General features: G+C 40.7%; 1 protein-coding gene across 2 annotated transcripts in view; it reads left to right on the plus strand.

Moving 5' to 3' along the window:
- NR5A2 (nuclear receptor subfamily 5 group A member 2) overlaps positions 1 to 21,146 on the plus strand; it is a 71,843-nt gene that overhangs the window by 31,597 nt on the left and 19,100 nt on the right. For both annotated transcript variants that reach the window (XM_026043867.1, XM_026043868.1), the window contains 2 exons: positions 8,526 to 8,645; positions 18,428 to 18,575. In XM_026043867.1, the coding sequence (XP_025899652.1) occupies positions 8,526 to 8,645; positions 18,428 to 18,575 (268 nt within the window). The remainder of the gene's footprint in view (positions 1 to 8,525; positions 8,646 to 18,427; positions 18,576 to 21,146) is intronic.

A 21,146-nucleotide genomic window follows, 5' to 3' on the forward strand; every position in this document is an offset into this window, starting at 1 on the left:
GAGCAAAGGTAAGAGGAGCTGTTGCCAGAAGCTGCACTGAAAGTTGACTCGTGTATCTGATTAACGTGTACACTAATTGCAGCCATACACACGAAGGGGCTGCTCCTTCAAGCCTTACACTGAAGCACAGGCATTTCTGTGGTTTTGCCTATATATAGGAGGCTGCATCAGTCTCAAGCACATGCACAATAAAACTTATAGCATCCAACCCCAGATACACAGGATGCCAGGTTATACAGTTATGCCCAGGACAAAAATACTGAGCTCAATATTCTCACTATGTCGGTAAAGTGATGCTTATACTTAGGTAAGCAGAGAGGGCAGTATTATTTAACCAGGCTTTCTGGATTTATTTTGGAGGTTGGCAGTTTGCATTGAAAGGTAGATATTTCTATTCACGGAGAACTGTCCATGCATTTTCCAGGCGACGAAGCAGCCCTTTTCTACTATTGGATTTATCGTAACATAAACAGATATGGTATAAAAACGTAATAATAGGCAGTACCTTCCCTAAAGACCTTAAAATAAAAAAAAGATACAAAGAGGAAAGGAAGCAGAGGCAAAGAGATTAGTTTAAAATGAGGTATGTTAGTTAAAATTAAATTAAAATAAAAGCCAAGGAGAGAGCTTAGTGCAATGCCTGTCAGTGAAATGAGGCTGAATGTTTGCATAATCTTACATCCGYTTATATTTCTAAACCTTCCTTTGATAAAACTGAGATTAATCAATAACTTTTCCCTGCGTTGGGATATCAAAGTCACCTTTTAGTCGCAGTACATCTCCAGAGGTAGAACTTGTTAATGAACTCAATTAGAAAAGAGCAATTGACTTAGATTAACAGTAGACTGCTGGACAGGCTACTCMAGAGTGATTTTTGTAAGAAAACATTACCTTTTTCTTACAAGTTCTCGCCGTTTCTCGGCAAACAGAGTTCATAGTGACCAAGTTTCTGTCTGGGTGACTTAAACTTAGCTCCCACATTTGCCAGGTATGGTGCAATCATCGGTGAATCAAAGTTAATCAGAGCAACCTGGGTTTGGGCTTCATTCCCCCAGACATGGAGAAAAGTGCTAAGAGGAACCTAATACATTGGGTTTAGGCTTTCTCCCCTTTTCCTAAGCTCAGGCTTAATTTTCCATTGCCTATGGAGATTTAGGAACCCGATTTAGAGACTAAAAATCCAAAGATTTCATAATTAGGTGACCAAMAACAAAGCTGTAATTGCCTCCTTCACCATTCCGCAAGTGTTTTTACCTATAAAGTTCCAGTTTATTCTGTCGTTTGTACTTCAAAATAACCCCCTCACCAACACTTCCTAAGAAACAGCCCAAATATTAATAGAGTTCTTTCAAGGATACGGATATTTTTAAGCAAATATTAATATCAATAATCTTAACTGCAGTTTTCATGTCTGCGTGGAACCTGGGCAGAGTTGTGACAACCTTATCTCAATAATACCTCTGAGATTTCCAAATTAGAGTACAGGAAGCAGGAAGTGGGAATAAATGAAACAATGCCAAATAAAAGGATAAATGGAAAAAACATTTAAAGGCGCACTTGCCTGCTCCTTAAACCTTCATTCAATCAGCACTTCCTGACCTTTTTACTAGCRTGGTTCTGCTTGCTCTTTTGCACTCAAGTTTTTCAGGAAAGCAGCTAATTTTCTTGAAGATGATGTCCACAGTTGAAAAAAAATAAAGGCCGATGGTAGCAGCTACTTGCTGGGAGCCTCCTGTAATGCTTTTAAGATGTAAAGAAAAGTGCTAAGGGATTTGGATCATTTTCACATGTGGTAACTCGTTGGATCCAGCATCAGTACTTCCCATTTCTCCTGTCCAACCTTCTTCTCTCTTCAGAGGCATTTTGGAGCATACTTCTCTGTCAAATCAAATATTAGCAGAATACACAATAACCTGCCTGGGTTGTCCTGTAAGGCTGGACATTCCTTCACTTTGTCTTTCACTGTTGAATCACCTCCTGATTTAATGTGTCCCACACTCATCTGGCAACCTTGAGAAATTCACATAATATCTCAAGACCAGAAGATCACTTATGCTGATAGAAAAAAAATCACCAAAAAAAAAAAAAAAACTTTTAAAAATATCTAACACTGTACTCACCATTCCCTCTTCCATGCCACCAGTAAATCCCTGGATTCACTCTGGAGGACACTTCTGGTCAGCACAGAAACAGAGGACCTGTAAAACTACTGTTCTTAGCTCAGTCACTAAAGTTTGTGAAATTCAGTCCTTTACCATTATTTCACTTTCAGTAAAACGGGGGTCATAATACTGGTCTCTTAAAGTCTGCAGATATATTTCATTATAATATTCTTATAAGTGTTACTTTCAGCAGCTGAATCTATGCATTCCTAAAGAAATTTAGCTTTTGGCAGTAGGGCGTCTTCCCAGAATGTCTCCAGCATTGTGCGTCTCTTGCCCTTAGGCTGATTTCTCTTTCTCTTTCACAGCCATTTTTTAGCAGAGAACTCTTCTTTCAGTATTACAGGATTTAATTTGTGACTTTCTGTTTCTCTCAGGTCTTTCCCAGGCCTAGGTTCTATTTTCACACAGACCAAACCTATGTAGCTGATGTTATTTCTCTTTGCAACTCTCCTGCTGTTCCCTTGGAGCTCTGGCTGGTCCTCACCTATTTGTCTGAACTCAAAACACCTGGGGACTCTGCAGGCTGATATCTTGGTTTTCAGAATTATCCTGATGTTAAAGATTTCTTGTTTAGCTCATACTTGTCTTGGACACGTTTAGACAATGTCTCTATTGCTCATTGAAATGTAAGAAGTGAGTCTGATTTGAATATATTTTCAGATTTGTGCTCAAATTGTAAATACAGACATAGCCCCAGCCTTTCCTTTAACCTTCACATTATTTCTGGCTCTCTAGTTACCTTATACCTCTTYTTTAGATGTGCTTCTCTAGCACAGTCCTCACAAAATTTAGTATAGTATAGAACTGGTGTTTCTGTGTCCTGCATAGTACATATTGATTCCAAGTAAGCAAATAGTGTGAATGTAGCCTTAAAGGGAATTCACATCACGATATACTTCAATATATACCACTAAAAGGAAAATATTTAATATTTAGTATTTAATTTGTAGTACTAGTTAAAATAAAGTAATAAAAGCAAAAGAAAGTAAAAAATAAGATTTACTCTTAATTTTTGTACTCTTTTAAAAGGCATTACTTTCAAGAAACATAGTTCTACCTTCAGATTTGGTGTTCACAGGAATGGTATCCATCCAAAATATTCAATTCTACATGCGCCTTCCCTATCTTCATACCTGTGTTGGAGAGAAATAAATGCCAACTCTATTAGTCTTTTATTTTTATTATGAAATTAAATGGAGACAATTAAAGGGATGCTTGTCTATAGAGATATATATGCTGCCTACAGAGTGCTATGGGATGCACGGCGCTTGCAAGTGCAGGACCCTAAGTGTGCAGAGAGATTGCTCGAGCTCTCCCTGAATTTAGCACGTCTCTGCTGTGAAATATATGAGTAAGAAATACTTTCCGTATAATATTTAGCTCATTGAGTTTTTATAGAATATTTATTTGGGGGAAAATAAATTTGGTTCTTACTAGGACTCTGACTTGAATATTTTACACTATTAACAATGCATCTCTGTGTGTTGTATTGATCTCTGTCAGGATTTGATGTTGCTGTTTTCTAATAAATTTTACAAACGAGAGCTAATGTAGGAGGTAAAGTTTACCTCTAGCCTATTGGAATAAGTGTCAGCTGGAAAAATGGGGTAGGTGTTAGGAAAAGTGACATGATAATTCACCCAATAAATCATCGCACAGGAAGGGGCCATTATATATTAGGAATCCTTTTAAGTAATACTAAAATATTTGTGACTTAGAGAAGTCAATAGAGACTTTAATCAAAGGCCACTGTACAATTGAGGTAAATTGCTGATTCAATATATTCAGAATAAATTCATTCCCAGTACTTCAAAATTTACTCAGTCTCATCTTCTGATTCCCAGGAGCATGTTACTGTGTATCCCAAGGATAACAGGGAATCCAGTGGGCCTAATTCTGATTTCATTAATGTGGAAGTCAAGGTTCTTGTGCTCCTGCAAGCAAACTATGAGTCTGGCCCATCACATTTGTGGGCATCAGGTAATACAGGTATTTATCTGCAGGAAYTGAAGGGAGCAAAATAGTTCCACCACCAAAACTGCTAGATGAAGTGCACAGAATTATCGGATTTTTAAATTCTGTGCCTAATTTTGCATAACCTAGTGCTGTACTAACATCAGTAGAGATGCTCACAAGAGTGAGATTTTGAAGATCAGCTCTCTGGGCCCAGTGCTGAAGATAACACCTCCTTCCTCGCTCTGTGAACCGTGTGCTGAGAAGAGTCATTTTTTTGTCTCCTTATCTTTGCTTTCACTTTGACAGGAATAAAACACTGCGCTGTAAGCAAAATTTTCATTTGGGACTCAAAAGAAATCCTTTTCTTATTTTCAGTAGAGAAAACAAAACCAAAAAAAGAACCCAAGGAAAACACATATATAATTCATCAGAAATAATGCTGACTGCAAAATACTAAGTAATCTTCACGCAGTTTACACAGGATACGGGGAGATAAATGTGTTTTTCAGGAAAAGGAGGAAAAATAGAATGCTTATATATTGTATTTGAGGCAGTATATAATACATACCTATATACAAAGGAACATTCCACACACCTTCCTAGGCACGGACACCACTTATTGCCCCCTGTGCACTTTAGAAGGGAAAAACCATAGAAATGCTCCAAAGTCTAACATTGCTTAATAGTATAAACCCTTCATCCTCTAACAGATTGGAAGGGATTTGATATTCCAAATACTAGGAGTTCAGGGAGGAAGGAATTAATGGAGCAGAGAGCTCGTGTCTGCAGCGCCTTGCGACCCACCTCCAAACTGCGCCTGAAAGAAAGTTCAGTCGTCTCTTGAACTTGCACGTTTCGGGCTGAACAACTCGGACAGATGTTTAATCACTCCATGTTCACCAGGAAATGGCAACTCAATGGCCATAGGATTTAAAAGTGGCACTGTGAAATGGATGCCTTGCMTTACTGCTACATTGGCTTGCTCTTTTAAGAGCACAAGTAAGAGGAATTCAGCTTCATCTAACATGTTTTTATCACATAAATCTCAATCATCATAATTTTTTTTAATCATTAGGCACCCTTTTAACTTTTCAGGAGCAGAAAGGCCCAAAGCTGTAGTGGCAGTTAATGCAAATGATAAGAGATGAAAAGGGATCCACCAGCTTCTACAAAGGCAAGGGTTGAATAGGTAAAAGGTGACTAATCTYTGACTGAATCTGCAGCAATAATTATTAGGAAAATATTTAACCCAAAACAACACCAAAAAAATGCATGACCCCGAAACTTTTAGCACGTAATTCATCAAATGCCAGGTTGAAAACACCTCTTCAGAAGAAAAATTGCAATAAATCTGTAGTTGTTGGTTACAGCACGCTCAATATTGTGAAACATYTTCCTGAAAGAAAGATACAATGTGGTCTTGATAAGATTAGGGTGCATTTCAGCCAAACATACACATTATTCTTCATTTGTACTGTTTAGCAGTTTCCACGTTGTTCTTCAGAGCAAACAAAAGTAATGATTAACGGCGGCGCRGTGGGAAGCGCGCACCGCAACAATGCCGCTCTTGTGCGGCAGCAGCCCGCCTCCTCCATAGCACCAGCACAAACAGCTCTTCCGACAAGGAACCAGCATTTCTGAGATAAATCCTTCCTTTAACCGCCACACATAGTGTGGGACTGTCCTCAATGAGCCCGGCGGCCTCCCCGTGACGGCCCGGGCCAACAGCAGAGGGGCTGGTAGACCCATCTCGCACTTACCTCTATGTCTTGCATGGGCCGGAAGGTCTTCTGCACACGATGAGCTACGCTGGTGCAGGAGATTCTGCTGGCTAGCATGGTAGCTAACGGCCAGGACAGCCTCATGGACGGCTGGGACAGTGATTGTTTGTCTTGCAAGTTAAGGAAAACCCTAGGTAGTCCAAACAGCACGAGATGTGAGGTTATGGGTGACCCCAAGTTCTSACAGGCATCCCCCGCACCAGCAGCTTCTACCCTCACCCTCGAGTCCACCTTGCAACCAGTCTCGCCATCTCCACATTCCAGGCTTCACTAGGGACCAGTTTCCCTTATGTCTTCCCAGCTTCACCACCTTGCCCGCCTACAACACCTCCTGTTTTGTAGCTGCTGATGTTCACACAGTGATACTGCTTGCAAAGATCTCCACGCACTGAAGAACCTCAGAGTTTTTCATTGCTCATATACCTTTTAGAAGCAATCYGTAACAGGTCTCCTCTGTGTTTCCCTCTCCTTAAGAGATGGCTTCTTGCCATCTCTAAATACTTATTTTCTTTTTTACTCTCTCCTTCCTATGGGCTTTAGCTGGTGAACTTGCAGCACATGTGGAGCAGCAGGTTTCGGGAACCACTCAAGCTGCTGCTGGTTCTACGAGCCTTGCAGAACGGCAGGAAGGGACTATGTGCAAAAGGCTTTTTGCTGTAGTTTGGGTGCCCCATTCTGCTCTCACCGGGTAATGATGATACAGCCAAGCTCGGGAGTTAGGCTTGGACTGCAGGGCAGCTGCAGCTGGCACTGTCAGAAGCCAGGCCTGCGAAATGCAGCGTACTTTGAATTTGGCCCATGTTTTGGCAGGGAGTTTATCCCTGGGGTGATTTACAGTCCTCTCTTGAGCTAAAGAGTCACTTGGCTGAAATGGTTTTGTAGTCAAATACATGTTGTGGGCAGAGAAAGAGATTTTTTTAATACAGACTCAGCCTTGCTCTGTGATCTGAACAGAAATGAATTATCATGGGCACAGACAGCATGGGGACAGAGCAAGGCTGTGTTTGTGATAGCACTCGCTTTGCTCTGACTTAGCAATATATCCATCTAGAGTCCACACCTCTTCCTCTGCTCCATCTCTATTGCCCACGGATTCGTGGCTCAGGGAGAGGGGGGAATATCTGAGTGCACTTGTATTAACTGAGTGCAAGCAGAACAGCAATTACGATACAAGATTATCCTTAACGCTGCAAAGCCAAAGCATGTTCACATAACAGCAGTTCAGCCCCTTTGTGTCTATGTATGAGGATCTGTATTATAACACAATTGCAGACTGAAGATAGATTAGCACAGATAATACAACCATTAAATATAATAATAATATTTGCTGCACTTGATTTCACAAACTTGAAATGTTCTTTCAGATATAGTTTCCCTACTCCTTTTCTTTTTAAGAGCAAACTGAAAAAATAAATAGCAAATGATACCAACCTCTCAGCACTGACTTTGCGCTGGTCTGCTCACTTGCTCTACTGCTTCTCTTCTCGTTTCATTCCCTTACACAGTTCAAAGGAGAGAAATAATTTGGGAGAGAGGCTGAAGGGGCAAAAACTGAGACAAGAACAGCTAGGAGAGGGACTGTCCTGTGGGTAGGGAGATGGGAAGTTGGGATTAGCAAGGAGGGAGGCAGAAACTTGGAAATTTAAGCTGTTAAAATCTCAGTTTAAGGCAAATGACTAAAAACGGATAGGAAAACACTGGGCGACTTTCATAGATGGTGCTGCAAAAACCTATTACTATCAAATGTTATTGTTTTCTCTAAATGAGCACATCATACAGCCAGAAGAAAAAAGTTTGCAAGAATAAACCTCAAAAATTCATTAGATCATAGGTGATAWCATTTAAAAAGACCTATTGCACCATGCAATCCAGCTCACGCAAGGTTGCTGCCTATAATGTGGTTTCTTGGGCATTGCCAAATCTACTTCAAACTGACTGAACTTAGAACACTCAAATAACTATTTCAGTAGTTCTGTCTCTCTGAAATTTTAGGCAATTCTTCTGTTTAACTATTTTCTTTTTGAGTTTCCTTTTTTTTTCTTTCTCTCTTTTCTATAATAAAGATTTTAAATCTCTTCTGCAATTGCTAGATGTGCAGAACCAGAACCATCACTAGGCTGTTTACCTGACTTTTCACTTTATCCCTTTGCAAGAGGATTACTTCTGATTTGCCCCAGATGTGGCARCAGTGCTCTTGACACCTGCAAATCCTTCACCATTTCTAAAAATTAAGGTCCCTGGGTGAGAAATATTAAGATGTTCACATTAGCACATTAGTTTCTGCTATTATTGCTTCTGGATAAGAATAATACCCCATCCCATGAACATTTCATCAATATCTTATATAATCTATTATTATTACCCTGCAAAATAATGCCATAATTCTGCTTTCCTACAATGCAGCCAGCTGTAAATATTCCATGCATTTTATAGATAATGCTTTTGGCAGCAGCTTATTTATTTAGCTGAGAATAGCAATTTCGTGAACAAGGACTTTTCGATACCATTTCTTTTCCCATAACCTTAACCAGGCACTTGAAGACAGGGGTATGTGGCTGGTTTGTATGGGAGGAGGTAAGAACTGCTCCCACAGCAGTCACCCATATCTGTTCTTGCCTTGCAGGTTGATGACCAAATGAAGCTGCTTCAGAACTGCTGGAGTGAACTCCTAATCCTAGATCACATTTACCGGCAAGTGGTACATGGAAAAGAAGGTTCCATCCTCCTGGTTACTGGGCAACAAGTGAGTATGTGGGCTCAAAGTATTGATGGCTTCTTAATAATCGTTTTCAAAAGAGCAGAAGTTTAACTAGGTCAGAGGCACTGCTATGTCCTGAGAGATTCTCCACAAATAATGTAGGTARAATGACTTGTGCACTCTGTTCTTAGCCTGCTGATTACAGTTAAACTTCTAAAAGCAGATATAATCACAAGCTCTTTGCTTTTCAAATATTCCTGTATACTTCAGTGATTGAAAAGTAGGATATGAGAAGTGTTTCTCAAGAAGTTATATTTCCTTAGGGCTAAAATGGTTTCTGACAACAACAACAGAACTCCCAAACCCTGTGCTTTAGGTCTAAGCAATTATAGTTTATTTTCCCTTCAGAACTGTAGTTTACTCAGAAGAATCATTAGTTGGATCAGAAACCTAGATAACTTGCAGCTATTACCACAGAAATATCTTGCTCTTAGAGAAGTATGCATGTGAGAGAGAGGAAGCCACGAGCCAAGACTTCTAATCCCARGAAAATTATTCAGCCCACAGGATACAAATGCAGGTAACGCCCCAGGAGACACACTCTGCATTTTCTGCATTGCTTTCCAAGGGTTAATTTTCTCCAGGCGTCAGATGCATAGGTCACCCTAAACATAAGAGCAAAAATATGGCATATATCAGGAGAACTGTGAGAAATTCCAAATAAAAGAGAAAGCTTTGTCTCATTCGTTCTTTTCCAAAGCACAAATGACTTGACAATGAAAATGAGAACCTTATTCCTAAGACCCTTACTCTGTCTTTAATGAAAAAAACTTCACAGTATCAATGAGGAGTGTTCCTGGGCATTGTATTCCTGATTCAAAGTGAAAACAAATGATGGTCCATTGCTATTTAAGTAGTTGCAAACTCAGTTGTGTGACTATATACACACATGGGAAAGACTTTCTACTTCTAACTACTTAGATACATCACTTAAATCTTTATGTGCTGTAGAATTCCCATGAAGGTTTAGTCATTTCAAGACTGCAACAATTTCTCAACACTCAAAAGTGTTTATAAGAACCAGAAAAGAAAGAAAACTATCTGCCTGCATTTCTGGATAATAATTTCTGGATAATAATTTCTGGTGGCAGAGAGAATGGGTCCAGTCATCCAAGAATGGAAGTGAGGAAATTCCAATTCTAGCTGTGAAGCTGACTCCTGCACATCCCGTGGGAAGCCACTGACTTATCTGAGATAAAGTTTTTCTCCCTAATTACCTTAACTGAAATTAATTGTGGTACTGTTGATTTAGTCTGGAAGTGCTAAAAGAATCAGTGATCCCTTTTGTGTTTCATCACCTGCAAAACAAGGACAACTGTACTAGCAATTACTTCATTTACCACACAGGCTGCTTGACTGATTCCTTTGTTTGTAAAGCTCTGAGTATATTGAACATTCCCTGTGCCTAAAGAACTGCCAAGTTAATGTCTCATTTGTTTCGTGACCAGCTAGTTTTTAAAAAATCCTGAGTGTCTACATCCCTCTGAAATCGATTGACCTCTAAATATCTTTAAAAGCTGCCCATTGTCCTGATTTTTCAACTTACTACAGTGCCCAACTTTATCTTTACTTGGGAAAAACATATAGTTGCTGGACAACAGGTAGCAGATGCTTACTATTCTTTAAAAGCATATTCTTCAAAATGTTTAAAAATCAGTAGGTTGGTTTGACAATTTTATATTTCCAAGAAGAAATATAATCTCAAACTAAATTAAAACCTGACAAAATTGGACTGATTGCATCTGGTTTTGCCCCACGTTTGTCAAGTATGTTTAATACATCCTCCTTTCAACCAAATTTCGCTTCTTCCTATGTTCAGACCAGCTTGGGTCTTAGGAGGACCTTATGCAGCCAGGTCCTCCACGCTCCAGGTGGTGGGGAGCTGCTGTTAGGCCCCTTTGAAGGTTGTCCCTTCTCCAAGTTGAATGAACCACTTCCCTCTCCACGTATGGGAAATGCTGCAGCTCCTGAGTGTCTTGGTGACACTCTCTGCTGCCAGGGCACATTGCTGGCCCACTCTTGCTTGCTTTGTTGAGACCCTCAGGTCTTCTCTGAAGAGCTGCTCCCCAGCCAGACTGCCCCTGGGCAAGTCCAAGTCATTTGCCATCCTCTTCCAGATACAGCATGATCTATTAACCACGGATCTATCCCCAGCCATCCACCCACCTTTTTCCACTCACCTGCTTATCCACCCATCCAGACCATACCCCCGATGAGCTCCCAGAGGACTCACTCCAGTATTTTCTCAGGGACAACAGTGAGGCTCTCTGGCCTTTAGTTCCCCAAATCACCCTCACAGGCTTTTTCAKGGATCAGTGCGACATTTGCCTATCCATAGTCATTGGGGATGTTCCTCAGTCTCCATGAGCTTTCAGTGAGAGTGAGAAGCCTGGCAAGGGCACTGACAGTCCTCACAGCATCCGCTCTGATCCCACAGGCTTCCCCTGTGTCAGGTTCTCTCAAGTCATCCCTGGCTTTATCYTCACCCCCTGCTCATCACTGCCTGCCCTTGGGAACACGACTTGGGAGACGTCCTTTGTGAAGGACAAGGCAAAGACAACAGAGATTACCTCAGCCTGGCCTGTTTGCTGATGGTAAACCACCATCCCCGTTCAGCAACAGTGACACCTTCTCCTTGCTCATCCTCTAAACAGTAAGAACGTGGCAAAACTCCTTTCACTGCATTTGACATCTCTTGCAAGCCTCAACTCTTGCTGAACATTGGCTTTTTCGGCCTACCTGTGGGCAGTGCTCCCAACTCGCTCCTTCCGAGGCGTTCCCTGCTTCCCCCTGATCTATACTGCCGTTTTGCACTGCAGCTTGGTCAGGACTTACCTGCTCAGCCAAATCGATCTGAGGCATCTGCTTCCTCTCCCAGGGTTTTGGGTCCAACGYAAGAAGGTTGGACCTTCTTGGCTGCATCAGTTGAGTCCGTCATCTCTCTAAGACACAAAGGCAGTTCAAATGTATTTAGGAAGGAGGAATTATGCCTGTGTCTGTCTGCTCTCTATTGACTGCAAAATAATTCTGGAAATCCAGAGGTCTAGGCCGAGGTATTACCAGTGTTTGCTATTGCACTAAACGCTACAGGCTGCCGGGAGCTTCCCCGATCCTCTCAGCAACTCAGGTATGGAAAGAGAAACAACTCTATCTCTGTCTCATAAAAATTAATTGATTAAGGTTTGGAAAGCACTCTGAYACTTCTGATGAAAAGTGCTGTGGATGTTTTTATTTATTGCTACCAGCAAAGCACTATGAGTGAAATTACAGTCAATCATCTGGCTTTCGAAAACTGAGGGCCTGAGCTAGATAGCCTCCTTTATTACCTGAGAGATGATGATTATCATCACAAGTTAGCAAATTTAAGGCCTTAGAAGCCTTCTTCCTTGCTTTCCTTAATACATCCCTCCATAAAAGTTAYCCATAAACACCGGCCTTTTTACAGTCCTGGTCAAGGAAGAAGCCACAATTAGAAATAACTGCCTTTTCCTCTCCAAGTGCACGGCCTCTGCTCCGCAGAGAGGAAAGTCAAACTTCACCCAGCTCCCGTGGGGCCGCACCACTTCTGTTCCACACCAGCTGCCTAAAATGGGTTACTAAAAGCATCCCAAATAGTTTTCCAACACACAGGCTCAAATCCGTTTCCTCCAAGCACTCCCATCACATTGCCATGCTCCGTATTGCCCTCAAGCCCCTGGCTTATGAGTTTTTCCCAGTGTCAATCCACCCGCTTTGATGGGGAAAAAGTGCAGTCAGCAGCAAAGCAGCAAGCGCTGGCCCCCGCACACAAAGACAGCGCTTTATTTTATTTTGTTATTTGTTTGGTTGGAGTTTCATAAAAGCAGCTCCTTTGTGTGTATRTGTTTCAAGAAAGCACTTTTTTTCAAATCATTACGATTCCTCAGCAATTCCTGAGAAACAAGTTTCTCTCTATGCTGCACACTTCATTTTCTGCACTAAGTCTTGCCCCTCAGCAGCAGTAATTACCATTTCAAAAGGAAATAAAGTAGCACAAATGCATTTTACAACTCTCCAAATTTCATAATAGAAAGCGGCTAAGGAGTAATTTGCAAGGTAGTAGTTAATTGTAAATCACTGCCAATATGCTTTCCAYATGCCAGGTTTCATAGGCTTGGCATGTGGCATGTAATTTTAAAAGATCATTTCTAATTATAGGACTTCAATTCCTCCAGCCTGAGCACTTTCCTGTTGTATCTTCTGCACCAACAATATGCTGCTAGATTCCAAGGTCCAGAACACATAGGATAGATAATAAAGCCTAGTATGGAATACCATTTTTTTCATGAATTTTCTTGTAGCAGTCACACGTAACATATGAATTACAGCCTAAGCTGCTCATTTTGTTCATATCTATCCTCTGCTCATTGCTGTTGCCAAAGTCAGCTGCACCCTGCTGACTTTGGTCTAAGCTAAACAGATAAAAAGACTCTTCAAATATAGGCCTAAAACTCTATTTTTTGTTAGATAATTCAAACTACTGAATGATTTCAGCCATCACATAGTTATATCTTTCCCTTTGATTTGCATTCTAGTGCACCATCAAGAGTGTGAGGACCCAGATCTCATTAGTGTAGTATTTTCAAGCAAGTTCAAATTTGGAATTTAGTGGCTTGTTTCTAGTCTACGCAACTTTTTCAGCTGTATCATATTTAAAGAGGTCAATGTGCATCAACAGGGGATTTTCCTGTGGCAAAAATATCTCTGTTAGACTCACTCTTTGCAAAGAAGGYTTCTTCTGTCCCAGCTTAGCTGCACTGCCCTGGACCTGTGGAGAATCTGCTTGCACAGGGAGCCAATCTACAAGTGCAAGGAGATTGCCTTGCTGCCGAGCAGGTTTTKGGGGGGGCAGCTGGGCTTTCAAGTGGGGTGGCTGATGAGCACATCGAAAGGAAGATCACCTTGGCAGAAGTAGCACTGCAAAGAGAAAGGTGCCTGAGGCCACAAGAGCTGGCAGAGAAAGGACAAGCAAATTGGCTTTTCTTTCATCTCATAGGTGTGATAAGCTAAGAGATGGCTAATGGAAAGCTACTACTTGCTCCTTACCTTCTCAAGCATTCGTTATTTTATATTTATGTGTGTGTGCATGTGTGTATAATTAATCATCTCTTTACTCTGAAAAGAAAATAGTTTTCAAATGTCCAGGGAACCACAACAGAACTTAAAAAAAATTTACCATCTTTCACATAGACGTAAAGAAAACAGGTAGCAATCATGCTGGCTTCCTTTAGCAGCACACTGAAATACAGCACCTGACCAACAAGTGCCAAAAGAATCTATAGTAATGAAATGCTGCTGCTGTTTTGCTTTTTCATTAAGTTCGTGACTGCAGCYAGAGAAGGTTCAGAGTTGCAGAGAGCTACAGTCGATGTCAGCATTAGGGTGTCACGCTGCCCGACTGAGTCTAGCTAAATATTCACAAGAAAATTTCTTATGTGGGGTCTAACTTCCAATGAGGCTTACGGATATGCAGAAGCTGCAGCAATTCTGGATAATTTCTATGTAAAAAGCATGAAGTATACAGCAACACTTCAGTGAAGGGATGAATTCGGCTGCTCTGCAGTTGTAGGTTAGTTTGGTCCTGCCTGTTACTTTATTATCTTCACATTAATAATTTGAGAGACCTGATATTCATCATTACTGGAGTAGTAAATTTACTAATTAAAATAGCTATCTGCATGCAGCTTAACGATACTTTTATCACTGTGTGCTTTATCACGTAAATATAAATACCATAAATTAATATATAAATGGTCAAGCACAGGGCGTAAAATTATTCATGTCTTGATGTGCTAGTCATTTTGAAACTAAGTTAGACAAAGTAAATACAGCACTTGGGCATGATACTATTTGCATATTGTAACTAATTAGCAAGCACAATAGCCTCATCCTCAGGGAAAGGTCCACTGGCAACTTAATTCATTATCTTCTATTATTGTGTATCATGTTAAAATGACAAGCACCTTACACCATGTAAGTCATCACAATTTTAATTAATACATCCAGAGCTGATAAAAGCATACCTCCTGGTTTTTGTCCATGCTGAGCCCTCCTCAGTTTTTATACGTAGGCACCTCTTCAAAGCGCTCTTTTCCGTGTTCATTTGCTTAGAGAGAGAACACATATTGTTTTAAAAGCTCTTAATGAGAGTTTTACATGAAAAACTCGGAATGAGTTGAATATCCGGTGGAGTTGCCAGGAAAATATACATTCTCCTTCTGCCTTTGCGGGAGAAGCCCCTCTGCCCACACAGCCTGAGCCAGAGGCAGCTCCCCAGGGAGCCACGGACAGACCCTCCGGGGTATGATATTCCTTAATATATGATTATTCCTTAGAGAGGTGGTTCCTGGTGCAGCAGCAGGGAGTCCCTGAGAAAAGCCTCCTGCTGACATATTCCAGAAATTAAAAACAATTTGATTTTAGGGCACGAAGGGTTCCAACTCTGCCATGAAATTTCTGTAAATTTCTACATTTCGTGGGCGTAGAGAGCAGGAGACAATATCAGAGGTACCTGTGCCACCACCTGAACCCACCAGACATCTGCCTTCAAGAGCAGTCATTACTGTGAAACATCATAGGCAGAACAAAAGAGGTACAAGTGCTCCCTGCATCCCTGGCCTTCAGCTCCAGCATTCATTTAGCCCAGGATATAGTTTGTAAAAATATTAAGAAAAAAATAATTGATCTTTCGATCTGCCTCAGATAATATCTCACTATTCTAAGCGACTCCTTTATGGGAGAAAAACAACTACAGAATCAGTCACTTCCATCAGTCTTACAGCTCTGCTGACCAGCTAGGAAATTATCCAATATTATTATTATTTGAATTATTGATAGCTGCCTAAGCTGCCTAACTTCAAATATTTTACTACAATGTACTGTTTTCAAGTGAAGATTTCACACTCAGCACTAGCTTAACTTCACCTTCATTGACATTATTAGGATTTGGACTTTGAAATGTATGAAGCAAGTTTTGCCTTTATCGAGAGAAGGATTCAGAAAAAAACAGTATTTCAGTGCCCGCAGCTTGAGAACGGAGTCCAGGCTAGAGCCTTATTTATTTTTATGCTCTGTTTGGACAGGAGCTTTGACCTCAGGTTTGCCGTATCGCAGCCCCTGGGCTGCTGAATAATTCCCCGCTTTTGTGTGTTGGCCGGCTTAAGGAGATGAAACCCAGCCAGGCCGTAAATCTCTAACGGGCCGTGGCACAGACTGGCCACACTGGTTTATCACCACCACAATTCAGGTAGTTCCGAGCATCAAACTCCTCAAAGCATCAAAATCATCCGCACAGCGACACTCGCTCATTTGTGAGGCAGAAGTCATCCTTTTTTTCAGCTGTGGGTTTGGTTTTAGCGAGTGAAATTCACGGTGCGATATTAGATAGATGCTCTAATTTCAGTAGGCAACTGCTGCTGGAGATCCAGGCTGGTTTGAGGCTTTTTAAAGGCATTTTTTAATCACGAATGGAGGCAAAAGAATCCTGGCACCTTTTAGCAGCAGTTCCTGCGCACGGGACCAAGCAAGCAGGACAGCACCCTGTTTAACGTGGCCACTTTTTCCGAATAGGCATTAACTGAGGCTTTTTCATGCACAGTTGATTCTGTATAAACTGATTGACACCTTTGGGGGTCGTCTTTCCACTGACTCATAATTTTGCTCGCTCCTGAAAAAGGCTCCTCTACACCCACTATTCTCTAGTTAAAGCTGAAAATTCAACTCATCATATTTACACAATCAAAAAAAAATCCATTCCGCCTTGTTTTTAATTGCAAATCCTACTCGAGGGACCAATTCTCCTGCTTAGGAGGCAGCCCTGTGCCTTCTACTAGAGAACCAACTGCAGTCAATTATGGTAATGAAATGTCAATAAATATAAAAATTTAATACAGCCTGCTCTTGGTGAGTGGCAGATGAGGACTTGCCTCCCAGACAAATCTGCTGGTGCTGCAAAAATTAAATGCACCTGAAAGGGTAGCAGGGTGCCTGAGTTCTCCAGTACAGGGATGGTGGGAGATCCAGGCACCTTTTGGGTTTTTCCATTACACTATAATCGCTGCAGGAAGGCCAGGCATGTTCTTGACATCCCAACATCTTAACTTATTATCATGAAGTGAGGAGCATATTCCCCTCACAAACTGGAAGCTCCATGAGGGATTTTTGAGATTTATTTTTTTCTCCTAAACAAAGAATTGCAGTTACAAAAGGGAAATTAAGTCGTGAAGCAGCTGACTCTTGTATGTGAACAGCTTCTCAATAGGAAGCCATTAAATCATGTCATCGAGTTAAAATGCTCTTCCAATAAGAAAGTGTTAGGGAGGTGTTACTATTTTTTACTTATTTATGTAAGTATATATATTCTTACATATATAGAGACATATAAACCATAAATTAAGTAGTGAATGAAAGAAAGTATGGCTGGGAATCCTACGGACTGCCTCTTAGTTTTGTCACATGCTTTCCTTGGCCCTGAGTAAGCAATTTAATGTCACTGCTCTGGTTTTCCCAGGGGTAAAGGAGCGCGATGAAACCTCTCACGGAATACATAAGTGCAATTGCTAGATCTCATTAAAACATAAGCACAAACCTAAGTGCTCTGCAGAATTGGGGTAGCTTTATTCTTAATATTCACACAAAAATATAACTTCATTTTTCTTGCACAGTTGCCTCAGTCAATGGCTTGGGAGCACTAAGTGACATACAAATAAAGCATCTTATTTCAAGTCAGTAACCTATTGATTATATTAAGGTTATCACTAGGAGAATTCGTGTTAGTTCCTTTCAATTACTTACCTATATTTCCTGGTTGAAATGTTGACAGGTGTAAAGTCAATTTTTTTTTCCCCTTGTTTTACTCTTTTTCATGCTTGGGCAAAATCAGTTCAACACTTTTAAGATCAAAAAAAAGATGTTTCAAAATGCAATGTTCCCTAAGAATTATTTTTWAAAAATAGATTTTAAGAGATTAGTGACAGAAAAATAGAATTGTGCAGTATGCCTCTATCTCTCCTCTAGTGCTACCTGGACTGTCTTTATTAACTTCTTTATTGCGGGAGGCCGCGCAGAGCGGATTAGAGCAGCGCTACCTTTAAACACATCATTAASCCACAGAGCGCACTTAGCGCCGCGCTTGGGCTGCGCTTAGAGCCAGCACGGCTTCTGCAGGCACTTTATGGGGATATATGAGGTGTGGCTACCAACTCCCACACCGTTACGGAGGCTCCTGCAATGGAAGGGCGCTGCAAACCCCGGGCAGCCAGGCAAGGAGTAGACGTTTCTGGCCAAGTCCGTGGATCATTTCCCACGGACACTGTTATATCCCTGTGGGCTCAGCGCATATCCCTCTCCCAGCRTAGGCACCAAGGCCACTTCATCAGTCTCCCTCCGGCGGATCCTACATTTACAGARCAAGAGACACCGAGGGAATAAAGCAAACGGATACGGGACCCCACTACCGGTGCCGTGAGCTATAGTCATCTATAATCCTTCTAAAAAAAGCTGATGCAGACAACCAGCATTCCCACTGATGTGACAYGCCATTGACATACACGGCTGAATAAGGTTTTCCTCGTGTACAGTTGTGCTAAAACAGGTTGGCAGCCAAAATCATCCTGACTTGACGACATCATTAAAYTGAGAGGGATTATTCTAAGAGGGAGCATCCCAGTTATGTGGGGTCGCTTGAAACTTCCTAATAAAGTGATTCTGTGGGCCTGATAATCATACAGAAATGTAACTCTCTCCTGCAGGTGGATTATTCAGTCATAGCCTCTCAAGCTGGAGCCACCCTCAACAACCTCATGAGCCACGCGCAGGAACTGGTAGCAAAGCTGCGTTCCCTGCAGTTCGATCTACGGGAGTTTGTATGTCTCAAATTCTTGGTGCTGTTTAGTTTAGGTAGGTAAATTCTACTCTTCCTACGCTACTATTGATWTTGATGTTGTTCATCATAAAAATCCTTCGGTTTTATTATTTTTCTCATAAAAAACAAAGTATGACTTTGAAATATACTTTTTGATTTTTATCATAGTAATCCGAGCATTGTTTTTTAAATATCATTTGCATGAAAATCATGTAGCAGGGCTAAAAGCTGATTTCTATGGAAACAATTCCTAAAACCTAGGGAACTTATCAGAATGTTATATACTGTCTGTAGGTACTTTTYGAATATCCCAGGCCACAGATAAAATTCTATTATAAATTCTGTGGGGTGGTGGGAAAATATAGAACAGTGCTTCTTCTATGATATGCAGTGTAGGGACATGGGGCCGATGCAGATGGGACATGGGTAAATATACATTTTTAAAAAAACATATTTGAATGGTAAGTATAAATCATCTTTTTGGCATTCTGCTGCCACATTTCAACACAAACCAGGAAAGTAACTAGCAGTTTTTAATGAACTATAAGAGCCACCCTCGAAGTGCAAATTAATGGCAATAGCTTTGTGACTCGCTCTAGCTAGGAATAAATGGAGGTTTTTTGTGCTAGTGGAAATCACACAGAATTGAAAAGATACCTATGCAAGACAAATGAGTGAAGCCAGTACCTTCCGACGAATAAGTCCAGAAAAATTGCCAGAAAAACACTAGCAATAAAATAAAAGAGGATTAAGGAGATGGATTCCTAATGTTCCTATTCATAGGAACAATTTCTGCATTTTAACAATTTCATTTCTGCCTGTCTTCTGTTTTAGGTTTGCACTCTGTTGATTTAATAAAGCTGGTTTAAATAAGCTTTGGCCAAGTGAATTTTTATTTACTGGCTCACAGCTGAAAGAAGAGACCTAAAGTCCTAAATAAGATCAGATACAGCTACCCCTACATATCCAAAACTCCGTTTTTATTCAAAAGGTATTTTGTGTGCAGAGACCAATCTGTTGAGCCAAGAGCAGCAATGAATGAAATATCAGCAYTGGTGGCATACACTAAAGTTTTTCTCAAATTTTCAGTTTGAAAAATTCTTTGGTAAACRAATAAAATTCTACAAACATATTAGGATTTAATTAGGAATTAATTTAATTAATTAGGATATTCCAACCAAATAGGCATTCCAACTGAAAASAGTGAAATGCTTTAATTATACTATAAATTGTCAGTTACTGGCCTTAATGATGTCCTTGCATATAGGTTTTTAGAATTCTAATGGAATTAGAACCTGCTTTGGAAAACTTTGGAAAACTGAGTATACGTAGCATTAAAAAGAGAAAATCATTGGTATATGACATGTAGAACTAAATAAGAATTATTTAAAAAAAAAACCAAAATTAAGTCAAAAAATGACTTTAATGAACCATTTACATTCTGAATCCCAGGAAGGCAGGATGGATTTATCTGGTAACTATCAACCTTTTGCATTCAGAGATTTGCCTCATCTCATGTCTTCAATTCAGAAAAGGAAATGCAAACCATCTGTTGCAGAAATTGTAATGTTTTATGACTTAATTTGATGAAAAACAAGAATTCAGGTTTCCTAATTCCCAACAAGCAGGTTTTCCTGTCATGGGACAGTGGTACAGAAGTGTCTGAGGAGCCTTGTACACTTTTTTCTGACAAAATATTTAGAGACTTCCTRTCATTTTGGGGATATTTTAAATTAGCTGAATGAGGGAAGTGGTCTGGAAAATGCTCACATTTAGGTGGGCCTTGTCGTAGATGACTTTCTTCGACATACTTTCCATTCATTTGGGCACTTTTCTTGGTTCTTGCCCTACTTCTGCAAGGTGATGTGCTAAACTGCACAAGGAGTGGGCAAGTAGCTCTTTCAGGCTTGTGCCAAGCCAGCTCATCCCCTTCACATCTCATTGATGCCACTGTAAAGAGAGTGAATTCTGCTACTTATAGGAGCCTTGAGGTCAAGCCCCTTKCATACAGAAACAATGCAGCTAAGAAAGGTTCCATTCCTTTGAAATTAGTTCAATATTTAGCATACTGCATAACTCCATTTGCTAATAGCCAAAGCGAGACGTGACGCTGCAAAGAGCACAACGTAAAGACATTACCACTTGACCCGCAGAACTAAGGCTGATACTTAATGAGAATCATGACAAAACTGAGGCAAAAAGCTCAGCAACCCTTTCCAGCTAAGCACACAGGTTTGTTCCCAACCACACGAATGAACAGTCTGGCTTAAGTTACAGTGAGGGCTCACATCCTTCAGCTGTTTGGGAGTCAGGTTTTTAAAGACATGGAAGTGCCCAAGAACCTGGCAGGCACCCAACAGCATTGCCAAATCCAGCCAGGCATCCCACTCCTACTGAAATGCCTGGGAGCAACCACTGCACCCCAGCACCTAGGCGTGTGTGCTGCATATCCACAGCTGCCAGGCATCTCGGTGGGAAACTGGTCTAAAGGGCAAAAATACCTCATTGAATCAAAACAAATTTTTTCAAAAACCTGATCTGTCTCATATTGAAAATCTGGTCCTATAATGTTCAATGAAATAAAAAGCCTTTGAGGACATACCAAA

The sequence above is a fragment of the Nothoprocta perdicaria genome, unplaced genomic scaffold (assembly GCF_003342845.1).
Source record: "Nothoprocta perdicaria isolate Ctin4 unplaced genomic scaffold, notPer1 scaffold_34, whole genome shotgun sequence".
NCBI lineage: Eukaryota > Metazoa > Chordata > Aves > Tinamiformes > Tinamidae > Nothoprocta > Nothoprocta perdicaria.